At 51.9% G+C, this 23,327-nt stretch overlaps 1 protein-coding gene across 1 annotated transcript; it reads right to left on the bottom strand.

Annotated features, from left to right (window-relative positions):
* Positions 1-5,049: 5,049 nt before the first annotated feature.
* Osbpl7 (oxysterol binding protein like 7) lies at positions 5,050-23,256 on the bottom strand. The gene is made up of 23 exons (XM_021175792.3): positions 22,996-23,256; positions 21,596-21,747; positions 21,360-21,485; positions 21,148-21,201; positions 19,916-20,029; positions 19,501-19,596; positions 19,270-19,387; positions 18,517-18,620; positions 18,200-18,292; positions 17,838-17,970; positions 17,654-17,748; positions 17,378-17,473; positions 15,747-15,884; positions 15,190-15,283; positions 14,247-14,494; positions 13,949-14,086; positions 8,451-8,514; positions 8,244-8,322; positions 6,862-7,006; positions 6,589-6,733; positions 6,378-6,504; positions 6,151-6,273; positions 5,050-5,996 (listed from the first exon to the last, which is right to left on the bottom strand). The coding sequence occupies exons 2-23, from the start codon at positions 21,668-21,670 to the stop codon at positions 5,888-5,890; spliced, it is 2,514 nt and encodes an 837-aa protein (XP_021031451.2). The 5' UTR covers positions 21,671-21,747; positions 22,996-23,256; the 3' UTR covers positions 5,050-5,887.
* Positions 23,257-23,327: the final 71 nt, after the last annotated feature.

The following is a 23,327-nucleotide window of genomic DNA, read 5'->3' on the forward strand; positions in this document are numbered from 1 at the left end:
AGGGTTTCTCTGTATAGCCCTGGCTGTCCTGGAACTCACTTTGTAGACCAGGCTGGCCTTGAACTCAGAAATCTGCCTGCCTCTGCCTTCCGAGTGCTGGGATTAAAGGTGTGAGTCACCATGCCTGGCCCTCCCTGTACTTTTTAGACTTATTTATTCTTGTGTATATGAGTGATCTGTCCTCAGGCACACCCAGAAGAGGGCATTAGATCCCATTACAGATGGTTGTGAGCCACCATGTGGGTGCTGGGAATTGAACTCAGGACCTCTGGAAGAGCAGCAACCAGTGCTCTTAACCTCTTTCCAGCCTCCCTGTTGTCTGCTTTAACTCAAAGCTTCATGTCAGTGCATGAAGATGAACGTAGGCATAGCTGGAGTACACTGTATGTTCCTTTTCTCCGTATGCACTGATTAAAACTCTGCCCTGCCCCCATTCTTCATCCCTTTGGTTGGTGTATTGGAATGAGTGGCCAAGCACATCTGTTCAGGCTGCTGAGACAAGAGCTTGTGTCCTAAAAGTCTGGTTAACCTGGAACATCCTTTGTATGTCCTCCTTTATCTGCCTTACCAAAAGGAAGTCCAAAATTACGGCACAAGGTTCCACTTAGGGTCCCAGTTCCAGGATGTGTGGGTTGTGGGGCTCAGGAGAGTTGTCAGAACCTAAGGAAAAGTCCTCTTCTGGCAGCTTCAGGGGTGGAAGGTCCTGGCCCCGCTGTCCCAGAGCCCTGTGACCTGGTAGAGAGGCTCAGCTACCCTCCAGTGGCTTCCAGGTGTGCCTGGGGTCTACAAGAGCGAGAAGTTTCTCTCGAGGACTCTGAGTTATGGTGGGGCAGAGGTGATCTAAGTGGACATTCACAAGATGTACACTGGATGTCGTTTCTTCTCATTTAACAGTGACAATAGTCACATGCTTGAAATACTTTGAGTCTCTGTGTATGGCAAAATTGTTCATTTCTAGAGTGCCAGGCGCCCTCTTGAGGATTATTTGAGAATTGCTCTTTGTGTGTGTGTGTGTGTGTGTGTGTGTGTGTGTGTGTGTGTGTGTGTGTGTCTGCTCTCCTCTCCTTCCAGCACTGTCCCGAGACCCTTCCAGTCCATTCTCCTACCCATACCATTCCCATAGCTCAGCCCACCCACTTCCTTCCTGGAGACAGATACTTCATTTTGAGGTACCTTTCATATTAAGAATCTAGAATGTACCAGATCAATGGCTTGGTGCCTCCTGTCTGGAATTGCCAGTGTGAAACAACCCTCCTCCTTGGGATATTTTGGGCTTTTTTTTTTTTCTTTTCTAAATGCAACTTCGGTATCTCCGTCATATTTTCAGTAACAAAATTAAAAATGGCAAATGTATTTTCAGGTAGAGCTGTGTGTGGTTGGAAGATCCGAGGCATCTGGGGTAAGAGGGCAGTGACCTCACCACCGTGGTCAGGTCTCTTCTTCCCCTTTGTCCACCATGGAAGGGGCTTGGCTTAACACACAGCTTTGCTTCAAGCTGAGTCAAGATTTTAGATCATGAAGTCCACATGCGTCCCCTTTACCTCAGCTGGCCCTGCTTTCTAGCCAAAGCCAGATGTTTAGGTCTGTCCTGAGGCCCAGCAGTTAACAGTGCTGTCAGGACCCTACTTAGGGGCCTGAGAGTGGTGATGGCCATTCCTTTCTATTGAGCAGTAAAAGATGATCCCTGTCTACTTGAATGGCTGCCATAGGCCCTGAACCCTCTCCACAGATCCCATCCAGAGCCAGACCACAAACTCTCAGGCTGGCACCTGACCGTGTCAGTAACAACGCAGCAGACCCTGTCAGGGATAGGGCAGTGGATGTCCATACACCTATTATCCTGGAATTCGGGAGGCTAAGACAGTAGAGACTGCCTTGAGTACAGGGCCAACCTGGGCTATCTAACAAAACCCTGTCTCAGAAAGTGGGGGAGGCCCACTATAGCTAAACTCCGGTGTGTCGGTGCATGTCAGCATTTGGCAGGGCAGAGGATTTCAAGCTGAAATCCAGCTCGAGGGACACACGAGCACTCTGTCTCCAAATGCGATTGAAAAAGAAAGAAAAGGGCCTTTCTGAAGGAAGCAGACATATGGGACCAGTAAGGATGACCATAGCCTTATCTTGTCGCCTTGTCCCCACCTGCACCTGTTCAGCTGGCACCTGCCTTCCACTGAGAGAGAGGACACACAGTTGAGATGCAGACGCAATAGAAGACCTAGTTCTCACCTCTCAGGGACTTTAATATTGGACATGGGTCTATTTCAAACCCCAGCTCTTTGACTATGTAGAGGAGGGTGGATGCAGGCTGCTCTCGCTGTTGTTCTGCTGCTCCGAGAGGAGGGGGGGGGTTAGAGGGAGTGTGTGCTCAGTGTTATAAAAAGGTCCTGATGTATGTAGGCTTCAGCTGGCTTGGGGGATGGGCGCTGGAGTTATTTCTGGCATATGGTGTTAGGTCAAGTGTGTTCATGTTAATAGTCTCCATAAATAAACTGGAGATGGGAGGCAGGAGGATCACAAGTTCAAGGCCAGGCCACATAGCAAGACTGTCTGGGCTGGAGAGATGGCTCAGTGGTTAAGAGCACTGGCTGCTCTTCCGGAGGTCCTGAGTTCAATTCCCAGCAACAACATGGTGGCTCACAACCATCTGTAATGGGATCTGATGCCCTCTTCTGGTGTGTCTGAAGAGTGATAGAGTACTCATGTACATGAAATAAATAAGTCTAAACCAAACCAAACATAAAAAATAGACTAATTTGACAAGATGAAACCAATCTAATAACTGCTGATGCGACTATAATGCCGCTGGCCATAATGGTTCATGCTTGTGGCTTTGGTACTTGGGAGGCTGAGGTAGGAGGGCTACTGTGAGTTCAAGACTAGCCTGGGGGGGCTGGTGAGATGGCTCAGTGGTTAAGAGTGGGTTAAGAGCGCCGACTGCTCTTCCAAAGGTCCCGAGTTCAAATCCCAGCAACCACATGGTGGCTCACAACCATCCGTAATGAGATCTGATGCCCCCTTCTGGAGTGTCTGAAAACAGCTACAGTGTACTTACATATAATAAATAAATGAATCTTAAAAAAAAAAAAAAACTAGCCTGGGCTACCGAGTGAGTTCCAGGTCAGCCTTGGTGACATTAGAACATATCTTAAAACAGAACAAAACAAAATCCTCTGCCACCAACAGAAGTCCCTGCCAATGCAGAACCCACTCACCCCATCTCAAGATGGGGGTAGAGGAGAAAACGCCTGTGCAGAAGTCTCCACGGCCTTTTGCTTCAGCTCGCACAGGCTTCTGGACACTGGGGGGTGGAGGTGATGGGGTATTTTAAGCAGGAAAACTGTTCATTTGAAACATCACTTGGGAGCTGAGATTTGTGTCTCAGGCAATGTCCGTGTTCAAGAGGCTGAGACAAAAAGATTGCTGAACACTGCACATTCAAGGCCATCCTGGACTACTTAGGGTTTCAGGGAGTCTGGGTAGAGCATAGACACTCTGTCTCAAAAAAGACAACTGGAGACACACACACACACAGAGACAGAGACAGACAAAGACAGACAGGAAGGTAGGCAGACAGTCTGATGGCTCAGTAAGTAAAGTGCGTGCCTTGTAAGTGCCAAGGACCCACATTCGTTTCCCAGAACAGTTCATGCTGTGATCCCATGGGAATAAGAAGGGAGATCGCCTTAGTTAGGGTTTCATCGCTGTGAAGAGCCACCATACGGCAACTCTTACAGAAACAACATTTCACTGGGGCTGTCCTACAGTCTCAGAGGTTCAGTCCATTATAATCATATCAAGAATGACGGGAGCGTCCAGGCAGGCATGGCACTAGAGGAGCTGAGACTTCTATATCTTATTGGAAGGCAAACAGAAGGCTGGCTTCCAGGCAGCTAGGAGGGTCTTAAAATCCAAGCCCAGTGACACACTTCCTCCAACAAGGCCACACCTTCTAATAGTGCCACTCCCTGGGCCAAGTGTATTTAAACTGCCACAGAGATAGATACAGGGAGTGTCTTGGGCCTCACTGGCCAGCTAGCCTATAGATGTTCCAGGTCAATGAGACCCTATCTCAAATAAAAGATAGAAGGTTCCAGAGGAAAGATACCTGAGGTTGTCCTCTGATCTCCACATGAAAATATGTGCACACCCACACCTGCATACACACACACACACACACACACACAAACTAGACAAATGAAAACCTACAACCAAAGCCAGAGATCTGGAAGCTGGTATGTCAGCAGGGCCAGCTCCTTCTCAGGGGCTCAGACACCGTCTGCCTCTGCTGGTGTCATCCAGCATGCTGGATGGTCCTGCCTGTGGAGGCCTCCTGTCAGTTTGCCCACCACCCATAGTGTATTGGCCCTGAATGGCCCATTTCCCACAGTGCTCTTCCCTGTGGCCAACTTTCTTGTTCACACAAGGAACCAATTGGTCTGCCAAGTCCCTGCTTCCAAAGGCCACAGTTCCAGGAATTAAAAACATTGTGTGTGTCTGTCTGTCTGTTCCAGGAATTAAAAACATTGTGTGTGTCTGTGTGATCCATGGTTTCCATCGATCAGACTCAGACCAGCATACTTATATGACAAAGTGTCTTTATCCCTGAGACAACTTTTACTTTGTTTTGTTTGTTTGTTTGTTTGTTTTTGAGACAGGGTTTCTCTGTGTAACAGCCCTGGCTATCCTGAAACTCACTCTACACACCAGGCTGGCCTTGAACTCGCAGAGATCTACCTAGCTCTGTCTCTCAAGTGTTGGGATCAAAGGCATGCACCACCACACCTAGCTCTCCCTTGAGCCATAATGCTGGCCCAAACAAGTGAACGTTTGTCAAGCTCCTCCCCCAGTCCTTGGTCAGTGCTGAGGACTGGACCCAGGATTGACTTCCTGTGTGCTAGGCCATCACTCTGCCCCTGAGCTACATCCCTGCCTCTTTGGAGATGAACCTTTTGGAGGGACACAAGTCAATCTACAGCAGTGGCTCTGAGCTTCCCCCAGAGCTTGAGAACCTGTGTTTTTCAATGAGTGGTCACAGGCCAAAGTCTAGGACAGTCTTTATTGGAGCTTGGAATGTAAGAGCAATTCACCTGACTCAGGCAAACTGAGAAATGAGCAGCAACAGTGACAGACACCAGCAGCAGCGGAGGTGTCCTGGCTACATTAGGAATCCCGCTCGCCGGCAAGCAGGACACACACACTCACACTCCTACACAAACTTACACTCACACTGGCTCACTCCCTCCTGGGTGAATCTGAGGCCAGGCACCCCAAGACTGCTCCCCATCTCTTGGGACTTCTGCTAAGCTGAGCCTGAAGGGACCACTGGTGGAGCAGGGATGGAGGAGCTGAAGCTGAGGGTGCTTTGCTGCCTGGGAGAAGGGGATGCAGGACAAGGGGATGGGTCAGGGCACAGGGAAGATGCTGGAAGAGAGGACAAACAGACGGGAAGGGGGCATCTCCTCTCCTTCACTCACTCCAACCTTACAGCACAGCCAGCGCCCCGGGCACGGGAAGTCTGGGGAGCATCAAGGGGCCCTCTGTGTCCAAGGAAGGCACTGAAATGGGGAGCAGGTCTGGGGAACCTGGCATCTCTCCCAAACACTCCCAGATGAGGAGGATGGCTGAGCGAGAAGGGTCTGACATGCCAGATTTGGGGTCACAAGACGGGGAAAGCACGGATTCCGTTCCGAGTCCACTTTCACCCCAGCATTGGGACGGGAGTGTGCTGAGATATAGCCCCTCTGGCCAGCAGAGGAGGAAAGGGCTAGAGCCTAGGCTGCCCCTTTGCACTCAAGGGCACGGCGAGGGAGCCCGGCCTCACCCATGTGTCCATAGCAGGAGTTGGGGCAGGAGTAAGGACCTTGAGTCTCCTGCCCCAAGGCCAGGGTTACCAGAGCACAGCCCCATCCAGGTTCCCGTAGCCTGGCTCAGCTCGCAGCCTCCAGTAAGTATGGTTGGTCACCCACCACTCCTTGCCACTGCTGTCTGTCTGTCGCCTGGGGGGAAAAAGCATCATTAGGTGTGGGTAGGGAATAGCTGAGTGCAGGCTAGGTCCCTGGCACTGCCTCCCATGATCACCCTACTCAAAGCATAAGGGAGCAATGAGGAGCTTGGGCAGCAGAGGGACCCAGAGCTGTAGGGTCAAAGCACCTGAAGAAGCGCGCCTGGTGGACTATGTTATTTTCTTCCATCACCCTTCTCCGGTCTCGCTGGAGCTGCTCTATCCTTCTCTTCTGGGCCTCAGCAGCCTGTATGTTCCCCTCCTCCAGGTATCTGATGATCCAAGCCTCGGTCAGTGCACAGGCTAGTCTCAGGGGTCCCCAAACATGACGTCTCCGCCCCTTTCCCATTTTAAGGCATTCCGGGCAGGCACTGACCTCTGGTCAGGCCGGAGCCGTGTGTCAGTGGAAGGCAGGGTCCGCTTCAGCTCTGACGTCAGCTCATTCAGTTCCAGGGCAAACTGAGTGAACCCGAAGTTTCGCTCATGGTCTGGAGGCATCGAATCTGGGGGAAGCAAGGAGCTGGGACAGGTGAACTATGTTAGAGCCACCCTCATCCTTCCCAGCCCTCCCTAGACACCCTACTTACTAGGTTTCCAAATGCACTGCCCACCCGGTGGGGGTCCTCGATACAATCCCTCATGCCACTTCCCGAAGAGGCGGTGGAGGACGCGGCCACTCCTGCTAAGCACTGCACCTTGTACCTCATGGATGTTGGAACTCCAGTACTTGGCCTAGGGTGGAGAGGGCGGGGCCCAAGTGAAGGCTGATTCCACTTCCCCGAGGGTTGGGATCAGAGGCCTCTTTCATGGTGGAGTGGCGGGGCCAGGGTAAAGGGGCGGGGTCAGGGCAGCCCGCCTACCTTGCAAAAGGTGATTTTGCAGTGGCAGGAGCTATCTTGTGTGTTTCGGATAAGCACTTCCCCATAGTGCTCGATCCAGCGCTGGCCACTCAGGATGTTGTGAATACAGGACGTCACCTTGTTCCACTCAAAGTGGTCCCCAAACCTGAGAGAGACAGACACATAGGACAGCAGTCAGACAGTGCTGGGAAACAAGTGGGCTCCCAACTAGCTGTGTCAAGTCACGTGGGCCTGAAAGAAGGCGTCCCAGGGTCCTAGTGCCGGCTCTGTGAGGTATGCCCCTTGTCCATAAAGGAGAGCCTCCATCACAGAACATCAGTGACCATGTCTGCATCCATTATAAAGTCCCTGAGTGCCCGAGTCATGGAAATAAGAATACAAGAGTCAGCCGGGCGTGGTGGCGCACGCCTTTAATCCCAGCACTCGGGAGGCAGAGGCAGGCGGATTTCTGAGTTCGAGGCCAGCCTGGTCTACAAAGTGAGCTCCAGGACAGCCAGGGCTATACAGAGAAACCCTGTCTCGTAAAAACCAAAAAAAAAAAAAAAAAAAGAATACAAGAGTCACAACCACTCTCTGGTTCTGGATTTTCTTGAGACAGACTATCACTGTGTAGCCCTGGCCGGTCTTGGAATTTGCTGCATAACCCAGGTGTCCTTGAACCCACAGAGCTCTACTTGGTTCAACCTTCCAAATGCTGGGGTTAAAGACCACACCTGGCCCCTGCCTCTCTTAGGAAAGGTCCCCTTTTCTCTTCAGCTTCAGCTGCCCATCTATACGATGGGCTGGGGTGAGGGCTTTCTGATTCTTTTCTTTTTTCAAGACAGGGTTTTTCTGTGTAGCCTTGGCTGTCCAGGAACTCACTCTGTAGACCAGGCTGCCCTTGAACGTAGAGAGCTGCCTGCCTCTGCTTCCTGAGTGCTGGGATTAAAGTTGTGTTCTACCACAGCTGGCTGAAATGAGGGTTTTTGAACTTGGTTTGTGATCCATTAGCCCTAAGATTCATTTAGATTTCTCTCTCTCTGTGTATCCCAAGATCCATTTAGATTCTTGCCCCTTTCTCTGTGTATGTGTATGTGTGTGTGGTATGCTTCACACGCATGCTAGTTTGAAGTCTCAAGTGCATTTTTTTAATGTGAGTCATGATCAAAAAGTTGTGAAAGACACTTAGTCAGATGACCTCGTTAAGCCCTGCCCCCACCACCGTTCTTAGACATCTCACCTTGTTTTTTCTTTTTACAGTAACTGTTGCAAATGCAGGTGTAACTTGTACAAAGGCAGCCTCCTGCTGTAACCTCCTGAAGCTTAGGGCTAGACTAGACCCCTCTGTCCCTGACAGCTCTGGCCCACAGGCAGGCCTGGCTACTGGGATCTCCAGTACTCACCTGGGCAGACTGACGTTGACTGTCCCCACAGGCACGATCTCCAGGGATTTGCCCCAGAACTTGTTCTTCCATTTCATGTCTGGAGCGCAGTTGGGGGAGGGACAGGGAGCAGCAGAGATAAGGCCAGAGTGATCCAGAATGTTCCAGCCGCCAACCCCTCCCCTGCTCTCCCCGACCTTCATGGTCATTCAGCCCCACATTCCTCACCTTGCCAGAAGATGAAGTTCTCAGATTCTGCGTGACACGCGGAGATGGGAGGATGGTGGGAGACCTTGATGGGCAAAGACGTCCTTAGCACTGTCTTTGAGAAGCTAGGGGTCTCCAAGCGTGCCTCCCTCCCACCCCCAAATTCTCTGACTCTGACTTAGTTTCACAAGAATCATTTAATTGTAAGTCTTTTGTTCCTGCTGCCACCCAGGTCGGTATTCTCTCCTCCCCTCGGGGGCCCTGTGTTTTCCTTGCTCATCTGCCTTGCTGGCTAACCTTGGCCAGCCCTGTCGATAGAGCCCTTAACCAGCCCTGCTCTGGGCAGACATTCCTCCAGCCTATGCCCTCCCCGTGGACAGGGCTTTCTTCTCCATCTGCCTCCTCCCCGTCGACTCTTCGTCACACTCTGGGAACTCCTGGCCTTATCCTCACTTAGAAATGGCTTCACATCTGCAACTTTTAACGTGGACATTCCCACAGCCTCACCTTCCTGTTCCCCATCTTTCCCTGACTCTGGCTGCAGCTAAGACTTCCTCGTGGCCTTCAGACAGCATCTTGGCTTCCCTTCCTTCTACTCAGCATCCCTACCCTCTCACCTAGGATCTTTAGCCACTTGCTCCCCCACTCGCCAGATATGCCAGCACATGGCTTGATGGGTAAACACGATTGTCACTGGGGGCTGGAGAGATGGCTCAGCAGTTAAGAGCACTGACTGCTCTTCCGGAGGTCCTGAGTTCAAATCCCATCAACCACATGGTGGCTCACAACCATCTGTAATGGGATCTGATGCCCTCTTCTGATATGTCTGAAGACAGCTACAGTGTATTAACATAAAGTAAGTAAATCTTTTTGTTTGTTTGTTTGTTTGTTTGTTTTTCCGAGACAGGGTTTCTCTGTGTAATCCTGGCTGTCCTGGAACTCACTTTGTAGACCAGGCTGGCCTTGAACTCAGAAATCCGCCTGCCTCTGCCTCCCAATGCCTCCCAAGTGCTGGGATCAAAGGCGTGCGCCACCATGCCTGACTCTAAATAAATCTTATAAACAAACAAACAACAAAGAAAAGCATGCTTGTCACCAACGCTGATAACCTGAGTTTGATCTCTAGAACCGGCTTGGTGGAGGGAGAGGACAGACTCCACCAGCTGCCCTCCGACCTCCATGTGTGTGCTGCGCATGGAACATAAGTTGCAATATACATAGGCACATAAATAAATGGAGTAAACAACGTTTTTAAAAGACAAGGGCTGAAGAGATGGTTCAGCAGTTAAAAGCAGCGGCTGCTGTTGCAGAGACCCTTGATTCCGTTCCCAGAACCCACATCAGACAGCTCACAACTGCCTGTAACTCTAGTTCCGAGGGATTCGGCAATCTCTTCTGGCCTCTGTGGCTACCTGCACACACGTGGCATACACTCATAGACACCTACATCATAAATAAAAATAGTAAATAAAATCTTGGGGATTGGAGAGCCGTCTCAGTAGTGAAGATCACTGGCTGCCCTCTCTCGGAGAACCTAGTTTTGGTTCCCAGCATCCACATGGAGGCTCACAACAGCCTGTAACTCCAAGTTCCAGGAGCTCTGATGCCCTCTTCTGGCCTCCATGGGTACTCCATGAACACGGCACAGGGATACATCTTAGCAAAACACTAACAGATATAATCAAAAGAAATAAATCAAAAGAAAACAACTTGGCCGCACAGCCTTATCTGGACACAAGACCTGTAGCAGGAAAGTCTAGCTCCATAAAACTCTGCATCTAGGCCCTGGGCACTCAGCCATCTTCTAAGGCCCTAAACCCAAGCCACCTGTCATGCCCTTTGCTCCTGCAGTCAGAGGGAGAACAGAGAACAGGAGAAGGTAACTCCTTCCACTCCACCTGCTCCCTGCTCCCCCTTCTTGTCTGCAGACTGGCTCCCCCACCCTGTGCAGCAACTCTCCCACACCTTTCCCTGCAGTTCCTCCCTCTGCGTGGCCCCTTGCTCTGAACAAAAGGATTTCCTGTTTCTCCAGTCCTAAGCAGCAAGTCTCCCCTTTATTTTCCCACATCAACGCTCCTAGCACTGTTATTCATAATCTCCCAAACAGGAAACAATTCAAACGCCAATCAGAAAGAAAATAAGCAAACTGCCCTGTGTCCACACAAAGGGATATTCAGGAATGAAAGGAACAAAACCATTGGCACACTAGGCTGTATGAATAAGGCTTTCTACTGAGTGACTGGAGCCGTCAGCGAGAGTCCAGATTCTATGACTGCACTGTGAGCCTTCCCTCTCTGGATGCGTATGTCTCTGCTGGCATCTGTGGCCATCCTTTCTGACAGGTCAGAGGTCCTCCTGCGGGGCAGAGTGGGAGGCTTCTTCCTGATCTACACTTTATTCTGCTGTGTAAAAATGTCATTCTCTTACTTTTAATTTCTGTTCTCAGGAGGCAGAGGCAGGTTCAAGGCCAGCCAGGGTTACATCGTAAGACCCTGCCTCAAAAAACGAAGCAGAACACCACCAACAAAAACTAAACAAGGGCTGGTGAGATGGCTCAGTGGGTAAGAGCACCCGACTGCTCTTCCAAAGGTCCAGAGTTCAAATCCCAGCAACCACATGGTGGCTCACAACCATCCGTAATGAGACCTGACGCCCTCTTCCGGTGTGTCTGAAGACAGCTACAGTGTACTTACTTATAATAATAAATAAATCTTTAAAAAAAAAAAAAACTAAACAAGCATGCCTCAGCCTCTCATGTTCCCTCTGGCGACCACCCCCTTGTCTTCTCTTGGCCTTGTGATAACATTTCTAGAAAACAGTCTGCATTTTTTTCTAGTCTTGAATGACATTTTTTTCTTAAACATTATGTGAATGAATGTTTGCCCGTGTGTGTGTGTGTGTGTGTGTGTGTGTGTGTGTGTATACACACACATGCCATATGTCTGCAAAGTCCAGAAGAGGGCATCGGATCTCCTGGTACAGGAGTTACAGTTGGTTGTGAGCCAAATTGTGGTGCTAGGCACTGAACCTGGGTGCTCTCTCTTCACCCCTGAGCCATCTCTCTAATCCCTAGTTTCAAATTATATGTGTGCACGCATGTGTGTGCATATAAATATACACACATGCACATAAATACACTTATGCATTTCAGGGGTTGAAAGATGGGTCAGCAGTTAAGAGCGTATTCTGGGAACCTACTCAGAACATCTTGTAACTACTGCTCCAAAGAAATCTAATTCTCGGGCTGGTGAGATGGCTCAGTGGGTAAGAGCACCCGACTGCTCCTCCAAAGGTCCAGAGTTCAAATCCCAGCAACCACATGGTGGCTCACAACCATCCGTAACGAGATCTGGCGCCCTCTTCTGGAGTGTCTGAAGACAGCTACAGTGTACTTACATATAATAAATAAATAAATCTTTAAAAAAAAAAAAAGAAATCTAATTCTCTTCTCTCCTCCATGGGGACTGCATTCGTATGATCTCTCTCTCTCTCTCTCTCACACACACACACTCTCACTTTAAAAAATTGAATGAAGATGCTGCTGGAGAGATTACACAGCAGTAAAATGCACTGGCAGCTTTTCCAGAGGTCTTTCTATGCGAACAAATAAATCCAAATTCAATCTCCAGTATCCCTATGGCAGCGTACACACATCTCTCACTCCAGGTCCAGGGAACCTGATGCACTCTGTTGTCTTCTGCAGAACCAGGTGGGCAAGTGCCCTTACCTACTGAGCCACCACACTGCCCTTTTTCTAAACTTTTATTGTTATTTTTTTAAACTTTCACTCTTCCTGTGGACAGGGGAGGTAGGGGGAGGGTCTGGGAGGAGAGGAGAAAGGGGAAACTGTAAGTAGGATGTAATGATGTAATGTATGAGAGAAGAATAAAATTTAAAACAAAACAGGGGACTGGAGAGATGACTCAGCAGTTAAGAGCACTGACTGTTCTTCCTAGAGGTCCTGAGTTCAATTCCCAGCAACCACATGGTGGCTCACAACCATCTGTAATGGGACCTGATGCCCTCTTCTGGTGTGTCTGAAGATAGCAACAATGTACTCACATACATGAAATAAGTCTAAAAAATAAAAACAAAAAACAAAACAACAACAACTTTCACTCCTGTCAGGGCTGTCCAACCTTTGTGGGGAGGGAAGGGTTGACGCAGGGTCTTTCTCTATAATCCTGACTATCCTAGAATTCGCTGTGTGGACCACTGGCCTCAAACTCACAGAGATCTTCCTGCCTTTACCTCCTTAGTAATGGAGTTAAAAGGTGTGTGCCACCACACCTCTCCTGGTCCAACCCTGATGTGGCAATATGATGACATCTACAAACGTGCTGGGCTGCTGTCACAGTTGTCCACAGATGCACTCAGCCAGTGGGCTGAAAGCTGGAGGCACCTGCTCCCACACTCTCTGTAACTTCATTTCTCCCCTGTCCTTTCTGTCCCCGGGCCCATGGGCCACTGCCTCTCCTGGTGGTACACTCCCTGGGGGTCCTGATTTGTCACCTCTTCCCAGCCCCAGGTCTGCAGGCCTCAAAGCCAACAGGACATTTCTCTGAGGAAGTCCCACCCAGTGGGCAACACGGTACAGCTCCTTTCTTGCCTTCCACCTTCTGTCTTGCTAAGTGGCACCTGCATCCATGCACAGGGTCTCTTTAACTAGAAAGACAGGGCCGCCCAGCTTTCTCTGACAGCTCACCAGCCTCAGTACCCAGGGCTGCGACAGGCCCCTCCACAGTTGTTCAGTTGGCACACAAGGCTGGCAGCTCCTGGGAGCTGAGGCCTCCACTGCACCATGGGCCTTGGTGCCCGGCACAGGGTCGATCACTTCCCAGGCCCCTCTCCATCTCCCTAGCTGCTGAGTTCTGTCAGTGGTGGCGCAGCGCGTACAAGTGCTTCTGAACTCAGTGTGCCACGGGCTAAGTGCAGAATGTCCTCGACTCTCAGGCAGATGACTTTAATGGCCTGATAATGGCCTCTGCCAACTGTTGCACACCAGTGCCTGAATGTTCTTTAGAGATTGTCCCCTACGCCTCCCACTGCCTTCAGATTTAGAAGCAAATAAAATCCCAGAATGCACCTCACCTTCACCTAGGAAAGCACAGGGTTTAGCCTGCCCTGCCTTCAGTCCCGTCTCTAACTTTGCTGATGTCCTACACACACAGGAAACAAACCAGACCTCCAATCCCTCACCCAGGCTTTCTCCGATTCATCCTTCAAGACCTAGCTAGCAGAGCTCTCCCCGTGCCCCCCCCCCCCCCCCCCCCCCCCCCGCCGCAGCACACCTTGGGGTGTGGCTTTTAGTACCTCATGACTTCTGTCTCCCATAAGAAGAGCAGAGCTCTCCTCCATTAGCATGTTCCTGGGCCCGGGCCACCTGCTTCCTCTTCTTCCCCATGCACTGGCTCCACTGACCCACCTTCTGGTCCCCACAGCCCAGGCCTTCCCCCTCCCCCCCCCCACACCCCACCAGCCCAGCCCTGGACACAGTCCTCCCACCTCAGGGCCCACACCTGCTCGCTGATAAAACGGAAACCCCGGTCAGGCCGCTCACACTCGTACGTCTCTCCCAGGACCGGGTTGAAGGGCTTGCATCCCGCCCGGTGGTACGTGGAGGAGTAGGCGGAGACAGCAAAGGCTGCGATGTACACCTGTGGGAAGGCCAAGCTGAGTGTCACCCGTGTAAAGCAGCCCTGGGATGGGGACAGCAGCCTGTCACAAACAAAGTCTGGGGTTTTGAAGTAGAGTGCTCCAGCATCAGGGACCCACCCAGCGGGGACCCGGGAGGAACAGGCGGCCCTGAGTGGATACCATGCGCTCGCAGGGGTCGGCCATGCGGCTGGCCTGGTCCAGGAGGCTGCTATACTCCAACTCCTCGCAGAGCCTCTGCAGCGTGTTGAGCGGCTCGTTGAGCTGCACAGGCATCGACACCTTGGACAGGTCTTTGCCGATGTTGTTGCGGAGGATATTCCACAGGCTCACGTCTGTCCCAGGCCCACTGGCAGCTGGCAGGCAACGGCGGCGAGGAGGTCCCACAGCAATCCCTGGAACACACGGCCCTGGGCCAGTGCCGACATTTTAGTCTCCCTCTGGACACTGGAGTTCCAGACGTGCCAGGCCCACTGCACAGGGCTGCCTCCTAACCTCCTAAGGCATCCCAGCGTTGCCCGCTATGGGAGGTGACTGGGGCATCTGACTGCTTGTGATATCCTATGTGCGTGGGCAGCAGGGCTAAGAACCACCCAGCCAGCACAGTTCCACTGCTGCACACAAGAACACAGAAGCTGGGCCTGAGTCTCATCCTTGCCTCTGTCCCCTGATGAACAAAACAGATGCTAGGGTCCAGATCATCCACTATCCTCCCACTGGTCTGGAGGGGCAGGGGCCCCTTGGGTTCCAGCTCACTGTGGAGCTGAGAACAACCTCGACTGGATCCTTCCAGCTCCACCTCCCGAGTGCTGGAATTATAGGTGTCTGTCTGCCGCCACTCTCAGTTTATGCAGGGCTGGGGTCTGAACCCAGGGCTTTGTGCAAAGGAGGCAATGCCCCACAAACCACACTACACTTCCTGTCCTCTGCCATTTTTAGTAAAACGTCAAGCCCAAAGCTACTCTGCCAATGCGCTCAAGTGGAACCACCTGTCTCCCCGCCACACCCTATTAAGCCTAATAGAGTGGAGGCAAGCATGATCAAACAGCTGCCCCCCCACACACACCCAGGTCCCCCAGTCTCGAGGCCCCCATCCAGTTGGTACCTTTTTGATAGCGGTCAGCCCCCCTGATATCCAGCACCTCCTCAGATAGGCTGGTGGTGATCTCGCTAGCACAAGACTCTTCCTCCTCAGAGCCCTGGGCGGGAAGAATTGGAAGGTAGGAGTAGACAGACTGGCAATGCCCAGGACCTGGTAAGAATGTGATAATACCCCAGCCCTTTGGTGGAAAGAAGGATGACAGGGAGGGGAGGACTTTTAGCCCTAAGATAACAACAACCGACTTATAGAAAAGAGCCTGGGAACTTGGTGAGACACAGAGGAAAGAGAAGCTGATGGTGGTGCTGAGATCCAGAGTCTGGGTCAAAGAAGCATGAAAGTGGAAAGGGGTCCCAGGAAGGATAACTTCAGAGAGCAGACAGGTAAGGCATGTCCAACAAGGAGAAGAGGTTTCTGGAGTCACACAAATCTAACAGAGCTGGGTACGCTCTCAGAGATGGCTGCTAAGGTGGTGAGAAATGACCCAGGAATCTCCAGGCCCCACCCCCATCCTGCAGGAGAGATGTCCCTTCTCTCCTGATGCCAGCTCCCTCCTCCCTCACCTCATTCTCAGAAGAACTGGCAGAGAGGAGCACCTCACAGGCATCAAAGAACTCGGTGTGGGAGTCGGCGAGGGACAGCACACTGCTCTGGGACAGCTGGGGGGTCAGTTCTCGGCCTTTCATGTACAGAGCTTCTTGCTGTGGGAGCCAGATGGGTGTGAGACCTCAGAGGCCACTGGAGTGACAGTCCCTGGAGTGGGAACTATCCACCCCCCACCCTCCTGCCAAGCAGAAGTAGCAAAAGAGAGGAAGAGCTTAAGGGAGAGAGAAAATCTTGGACTTAGAAGAGAGGCTGGGCACCAACAGAGCCTGGCTCCACCCTTCTTGCTTTTTTTTTTTTTTTTTTTTTTGGTTTGTTTTGTTTTTTGTTTTTCGAGACAGGGTTTCTCTGTGTAGCCCTAGCTGTCCTGGAACTCACTTTGTAGACCAGGCTGGCCTCGAACTCAGAAATCCGCCTGCCTCTGCCTCTCAAGTGCTGGGATTAAAGGCGTGCGCCACCACGCCCGGCCACCCTTCTCCTAGCTGACCCACTCAGACTGGACCCACACCCCATGGACAGGTGCAGTTATGTCTCCACTTTGCATATTAGAAGACTGAGGCTCAGAATACAAAGCTGGCATGCAATCACCACACTCAGACTCTAATTCAGCCTGGCCACTACTGAGGGTCCATGAACCCGTCAATTAGATTCTTTGGGTTTTAGTTTTGTGATGCAGATATGTCTGACCTGTGGCCCATGAGCTGTACACAAATGAATGCAGACTAAGCAAAATCACAAACGTACTCAAAACATTATGAAAATAGTTTGCAACTTTCTTTGTTGTTATTAAGTTGATCATACATTTTTGTTTGCTTGTTTTTTCTTTTTTTCTTTTTTTTTGGTTTTTTTGAGACGGGGTTTCTCTGTATAGCCCTGGCTGTTCTAGAACTCACTTTGTAGACCAGGCTGGCCTCAAACTCAGAAATCTGCCTGCCTCTGCCTCCCAAGTGCTGGGATTAAAGGCATGCGCCAGCCACCACGCCCGGCTCCTTTTTTCTTTTTTTATTTTATTATTTATTTATTTATTTATTTATTTATTTATTTTGGTTTTTCGAGACAGGGTTTCGCTGTGTAGCCCTGGCTTTCCTGAAAGTCACTCTGTAAACCAGGCTGGCCTTGAACTCAGAAATCTGCCTGCCTCTGCCTCCCAAGTGCTGGGTCTACAGGGGTGGATTATGTTGTCCTTGGGTATGAACTGTAATGTCAAAGGCTGGACAGGCCTGCTAAAGGGTAAGAACCAACGCCTCATGGGCTCTGAAGTAAAAGGGAAAAAGTCCCCAGAAGCCAGACATGTGGCTCAGACGCAGACTTCTGGCCTAGCATGGGCAAGGCCCTGGGTTCATGCCTCAGTACTACAACCAACCCAACTCAATCCAACCCAAAATATGATGCACAAGCCATCTATCTACAGGAGCAGTCAAGAGAACTGTAGTGTTATGTGAGAGAAAGGGAAGCTGGACCCCCCCCCCCTCCATGCATTTCTAGACTAAAGGAGAAAGAAAAAAAAAAATCACCCCTGGCCCCTGGCCCTGGCCCTCACACCCAGGAGAAAGGCACAGGCATGACGCCATTGTCCACCCTAGATCCTCACCTCTTCCGGGTTCAGGGAACTGAAGGAGTCTGCCGTCGTGTCTGAAGAGATGGAGAGTGAGTGGAGGCGTCTCTGACCATCCGGGGCCTCAGAAACCTGAGGCAGAGGGCGAAGGACTGGGTGTGGGAGGGAGAAATCCTCCCCTCCTACAACCCGCACCGAGTCAGGGGCAGCCTCTGTTAACCCCCGAGCCCTGGCACAGATTTTGCCAATGGGACCTGCAGTCCTCAGTCTCAGGCCTTCCCTCTGATCAGCTATCATGCCCCTGAGACTCACCACCATCCTTGACAGCTCTGAGCCCTGGTGCAGGTCTCTCAGTCGGTCCCGTTCTGTGGTGAGGGCAACCAGGACACTGCTGAGGGAGTTGTGCACTGCAGAGGGGGCAGGCCAGACGTTCAGACTCTATTTCCTCTCCTGACCTCTTGACCCCATCCCTAGCCCCCACCTAGCCTGTACTCACCCTTCTGGGCCAGAGCCCAGAAACTGCGCTGCAGATGGGCATAGTCTGGAGGTGGCAGGCCACGGGGACCAGAAGCATCCCGAGACTCCAAGTAACGAGATAGGTTGGGAACAGAGCCATGGAGACGGCCAACCTGACGGTGAATAAGAAGGGTGAAGGGCAGCACTTGGGAGGCAGAGGCAGGCGGATCTCTGAGTTCGAGGCCAGCCTGGTCTACAGAGTGAGTTCCAGGACAGCTGGGCTACACAAAGAAACCCTGTCTCGAAAAACCAAAAAAAAAAAAAAAAAAAAAAGAAGGGTGAAGGGGCAGCTTTCTCCAGGGCATTGTGTCCCTGCAACTTGGGGCTTACACCCCATCTCACCCGTCCAATGGTGTCATCCTTGGCAAAGCCCTGTGTGCACCACATGCGACTGGTCCGTTTTCCTTTCTTGGGTCTCTCGGTCGTCACTGAGGTCTGCCAAGTTGAAGAGTAATTTTAGTCTTCCGACAGAGTTGGGAGAGGCCATGGAGGAGAGCACAGATTGCCCAGGCACAGGGTGTAGCGTGAAACCCGGGCAAATGGAGCAGAGAAAACAGCCTGGAGACTACTGGGCAGGTATGAGGCAGGCAGTCCTGTCCCACGAAGTGATGGGAACGAGGGGCCCTGAGCAGTCCCTGCCTCCTCCCCTTGACCCTTACCTGGTGTGTGGGGATCACAGGGGCAGAGGGGATTCGGTGTAGGGACTCCAAGCTCTGAAGGAGTCTGTGTAGTTCCTGCAGCTTACCCTGGCATTCTGAGAGTGCTGGGGGTGGGGGGAGAGGAAGGAGAGGTCATTGATATCCTAGAGGTACCAGGGTTCCCAGTCTCCCCAACCCTTCAGCTTCTTTCCATCCAAAAACATCACTGGCTTCCAGAGACAGCCTGACACTGTTCCATATGTCTGTCTGTCTCAGGAGTGCAAGCACTTCCAGGTCTCTGGTGTAGCTGCTTCTGATTTTCTGGGCGACCAGTGGTCTATCCCCACCCTCTCTGCAGACCACCCTTTACCTCTTCCGCCTGTGCACAGGCCATGCGCCCTTACTGTACCTCCTTATTTATACACACTACCCTCTCTGGGTCACTGTCTTGGTCTCTTACTGCAGGAATACATTTCTAGGACACAGCCTTTCCCTGTTGCTATTCAGAAATTTTACTGCATTGATATCAGACAGGAGTCCCTGTGTCTGCTGCGTGCCTAGGCCATGAGCCTGCTATCTTCTCTGAGTCGGAGCTCATCGGAGTCAAGAAGATTTGACAGAGAGGACTTGATCATCTTGGAGCAGAGGGGGTCTCCCCTGGCAGAGGGGCCCCTCTGAGGAAGTGGTGGCGATAACATTCTCCCTTCTTGTTGATACTGCACAGATCTCAGGACATGGGTCCTACCCACAGAGGCCTGGGCCAGGTGCCCTCACCATGAGAACATCGGTCAAGCCCATCACTGTCCCTTAGCCAGGATGACACTTTCTCTCGAGGTCCAACCCCAGGTAAGGCGGAAGCACTGCCTGCTGTTAGCATCTGGGTACCAGGAGCCTGTGGGGAGTAAGCCAAGGGTTAAGAAAGATACCCAGTCCTCTAGATTTCAGCTCCCGACAGCCTTCACCTGATCTTCCTATCACCTGCTCCCACTCCAGGGCCCATCTTACCTTCCGATGAGTGGCACTGGGCATGTCCAAGCGCTGGGCCAAGCGGTGGGCTCGCAGCTGGGCCACCCAGCTATGGAACAGGTCCTGAGATTTGATCTGAAGAAGTGATGGAGAGAGATAAGAAGGGAGGGGCTGCTTCCCAGGGGCAAAATATCAGTTCTCTATCTCCAGGCAAGCAGGCAATTTCCCTAGAGCATCCAGTTTGCACAAAACCCTCGCAGACAGAGAGTATGACATTCCAATCGTCAGAGCTCTTATCTCTGTATCTGTTAACAGCCAACCATCAGAGTGGGCTGGCTCCTGACTGTTTCACACAAAAGAAACTTTCTTCTTGTCAAACTCTAAGAAGACCCTTGGCTCTTTGGCCACCTCTGCCAGGCTAATGCCCACAACACTCTATCCTCAGGAATGTCACCTTTAGGTGGTAAATGTTGTCTTCTGTGTCGAGGTCAATGCGCTGGGCCTTTTTGTTGATAGACATGACGGATAGCCGGACATCGATGGAGCCATGGACCTTCCCCTTGGTGATCTGGAGTGGGGGGTTGTGGGGGACAGGGGAATGGCTTGAAGATCTCTGGAGGACAGTCACCTTCTCCTTGAGGCCACTCCAGACTCAAGAGTCAAGCACCTCAAGTCATATATAAAGGGGGTTGTTCGTCACTTCGTATGTACAGAACATTATACTATGTCCAACTTCATCCAGGTCTGAGAGGTGATAAAAACCCCTGGGAATCTACATGATGGAGGAAGGACCACTCCCTGGAAGGAACCTGAGAGTCCAGCCTTGTTTCTTGTTCCCAGCACAGGAAGAGGATAAGGTCTAGGGTGACAATGCTCCCATTTTTTGGACATTTAGTTTGTAATGGGCATCATTCAGATAGCTCCACAGGTGGCTGAGTGTGCCCCCCACCCTGTGTCAGCAGGAAGGAGGCTGACTCCAGAGAAGCAGCTGTTGCGTGGTGTTTTGGGTTCTAGGAGCCACAGAGGAAACCGAAATGCAAACCTGCTCATCTCTAGCAGTAAAAGGCAGCGCAGTTTCTTCCCATAACCTATATATATGGTCTCTGTGTTCTTTAAGCATTTCTAGACGATTTCTACTTTTTTTAATTTTTATTTTATTATTATTTATATGAGTACACTGTCACTCTCTTCAGAGACACTAGAAGAGGGCATCAGATTCCATTACAGATGGTTGTGAGCCACTATGTGGTTGCTGGGAATTGAACTCAGGACCTCCGGAAGAACAGTCAGTGCTCTTAACCGCTGAGCCATCTCTCCAGCCCTCTAGACGATTTCTAATACCTAATGGCAAACAATGGGCATGGTATGGGATTGGCAGTTCTAGTGTGTAGGGAATCATGACAAGAAAAAAAAAAACCTGTATATGTGTTTAGTGCAGGCATTTTGAAAGTGTGTGTGTGTGTGTGTGTGTGTGTGTGTGTATGTGTGTGTGTTTGTTTAAATTGTTGAACCTGCACATGTGGAGCCTATGGATACAAAAAGCCAACTGTAACTTGACAGAGGTTGCTGAAAGGTGGAACTGAGTGAGAGCCATACCCTGCTCTGGCTAACTCAAGATTCCCCCCACCTGCTCAGAACATCCTGGGGCAGGCTCCCCCCAGCCCCCAAGCCCAGAACCTGACTCACATCTTGTCGAGTCGTGGCATAGTGTAGGATCCCGTCCTCCAGCACAAAGTACCTCTGTACCCCAGAGGGACAGAACAAGCAGCCAGGAGCATGGAGGGTGGGGGGTGGGGAGAGAACAAACACACACATTTTTCTTCTCCTTTCCACACAGGAATACCAGGGCTGTCCAGCAGCCTTCCACACGTAGCTCCTCCCTTGCCCTGCCACCCTACCTTGTGCCAGCCCTTAAGAGGCCACTTCCTCTTCTTGAGCAGGTGTCCTTCCTGTCTCTCAGGCATGATGTCGTCTGCTCCCAGCCTGCCCCGAGGCTCCTCCATCACCTCCCACAGCTCGGAGGCCTGAAGTCCAGAGTAGAAGTAGAACAACAGTTGCTGAGCCCACTGCTACCTCAGTCCACGCCCCGGGGACCCAAGCCCCGCCTACCCTCCCCAGGCTCTTCTGCTCAGACCTGCTGGGTACTGCTGGGCTTTGAAGACTGAGTACTCTCAGCCAAAGAGGGCGTGTCTCTTTCCTGGAAGTCCATGAGGAAGAAGTTGCTCCCCGACGAGGACAGCAGAGCCGGGTGGGATGGGGAGAATGTCACCTTGTCCTGGGGGAACCCTTGAAGCAAGAGAGACCCATGAGTACTACCATACTGCCATGTGTCCCACCGCTGGTCCCTCCCACACCGAGACACACATCCTCCACTCACATGACATCCCCACACCCCCAGTTCCCTGACCACCCCTAGGCCTGGGCAGCTACACCCAACCCAACCCCCCACTGTCGCCACTGCACCCAATGTGTGCCTCCGTCCCGGACATGCACCCAGGAATCCAGGAAACACTCTGTGTTTGTGAGGCTGGGGAATGGAGAGTCCAAGAAAAGATGGGGGGGGGGGGCTCAGAGACTTGGTGGGCAAGATCTCCTTAGCTCAGCTGCCTCCCCCTCCAGGATCTCTGCCTACATCTGTGGCTTTGCCACCCCTCTGGCACAACTGCTCTCAAACTTCTACTAACTGGCCCCCTATAGCTGTCAGTTCTCACACTCCCATTTTCTGCATGGAGAAACTGAGGCCTGAGACAGTCCCATCTTCCCATGCCTCCTCTCACCAGACACGCTGAGAATACCCACCTTGGACTCTCCTCCCTGCAAAGCCTCACCAGCCCCTTGCTACCATGTTAGTCCTCTGTGTTCCTGAGAAACCTCCCACCCAGAAGGAGCAGGGCACTGACCGGCTATGACCCTGTGGGTGGGAGAAGAGGTGGCCAAGAACATGTCGTGGTCCACCCAGGTCCCGCGGCAGTGCCCACAGGCGCCCTTGGCACCAGCTCTGGCCATCCTGGCTCCGCCAGGAGATCAATAATACATGAGGAGTGTGTGTGTGTGTGTGTGTGTGTGTGTGTGTGTGAAGGGGAAGGGACTGGAGGAGTGATGTTGCCCTGTGTCTGGGGAAGCAGCTCGGAGCTTCATGCAGCTAGCAAGCACCTGAGGAGTTGAGGCCCAGAAGGGGCAGGAAAGGGACAGTGTGAGTGTGGCCAGGAGGTCACAGCATAAGGGACCAGGCTAGGAGAGGCTGGCCCAAGGGGAAACTCCTGCATTCAGCCATTTAAAGTTTCAAAACTCTTCCGGTGCTGGGGTATTTCTATGCCCTTGTCCTGGCCGCTAGAACCCTGGCCATTTGCTGCTGGCCCCCCCGCAGAGGTGGGAAGTATCTACCGGTAAGAAGGAGAGGTGGAGTGAGACAGGTGAGTGCCCCCCTTAACCACCTCCATTCTCAGCGCCTTTACCAGAGGAGTAGACCCACCAGCTCCAGAGGAGAGGAAGCCCTCCCAGGAATGTCAGGCCGTGACAGCAAGGCCCCCTTACCCCAGGATCCATGGACGCCAGAGCCTCTTGATCCGTATGCTGCTGTGCCTGAGACAGTCTCCAAGTCACCGGCTACCTCTTCACAGAACTGAGCAGTTGCAGCAGCTACTGCAGGAACCAGGAAGGAAGGAGACGTCGGAGCCTCCCCTCCAGCCGGATCTCCCCACCTGCCCCTCCCCCGTTGCCTCCTCCCGCCAAGCTCTGGGCTGCCGCTCAGCTCTGCCCCCCTGCTCTCTGGAGGACTAAGAACGGAGTGGTACCAAATGACTTGGAAATGAGGGGCCCAATCCCCACTGGGCATAGTTCCACATGCTTCAGAGGATTGAACAACT

This window comes from Mus caroli, unplaced genomic scaffold, assembly GCF_978045245.1.
Source record: "Mus caroli unplaced genomic scaffold, Mus_caroli_1 scaffold_13, whole genome shotgun sequence".
Classification (NCBI taxonomy): domain Eukaryota; kingdom Metazoa; phylum Chordata; class Mammalia; order Rodentia; family Muridae; genus Mus; species Mus caroli.

Coding starts and splice junctions, on each gene's coding strand:
- Osbpl7 (XM_021175792.3), bottom strand. CDS start 21,670: ATGGACTTCCAGGAAAGAGACACGCCCTCTTTGGCTGAGAGTACTCAG. Junction 17,474..17,653: donor CAGAGCTGTCAAGGATGGTG/GTGAGTCTCAGG, acceptor CCTCTGCCTCAG/GTTTCTGAGGCCCCGGATGG. Junction 5,997..6,150: donor CACCAGGCGCGCTTCTTCAG/GTGCTTTGACCC, acceptor TTTTCCCCCCAG/GCGACAGACAGACAGCAGTG.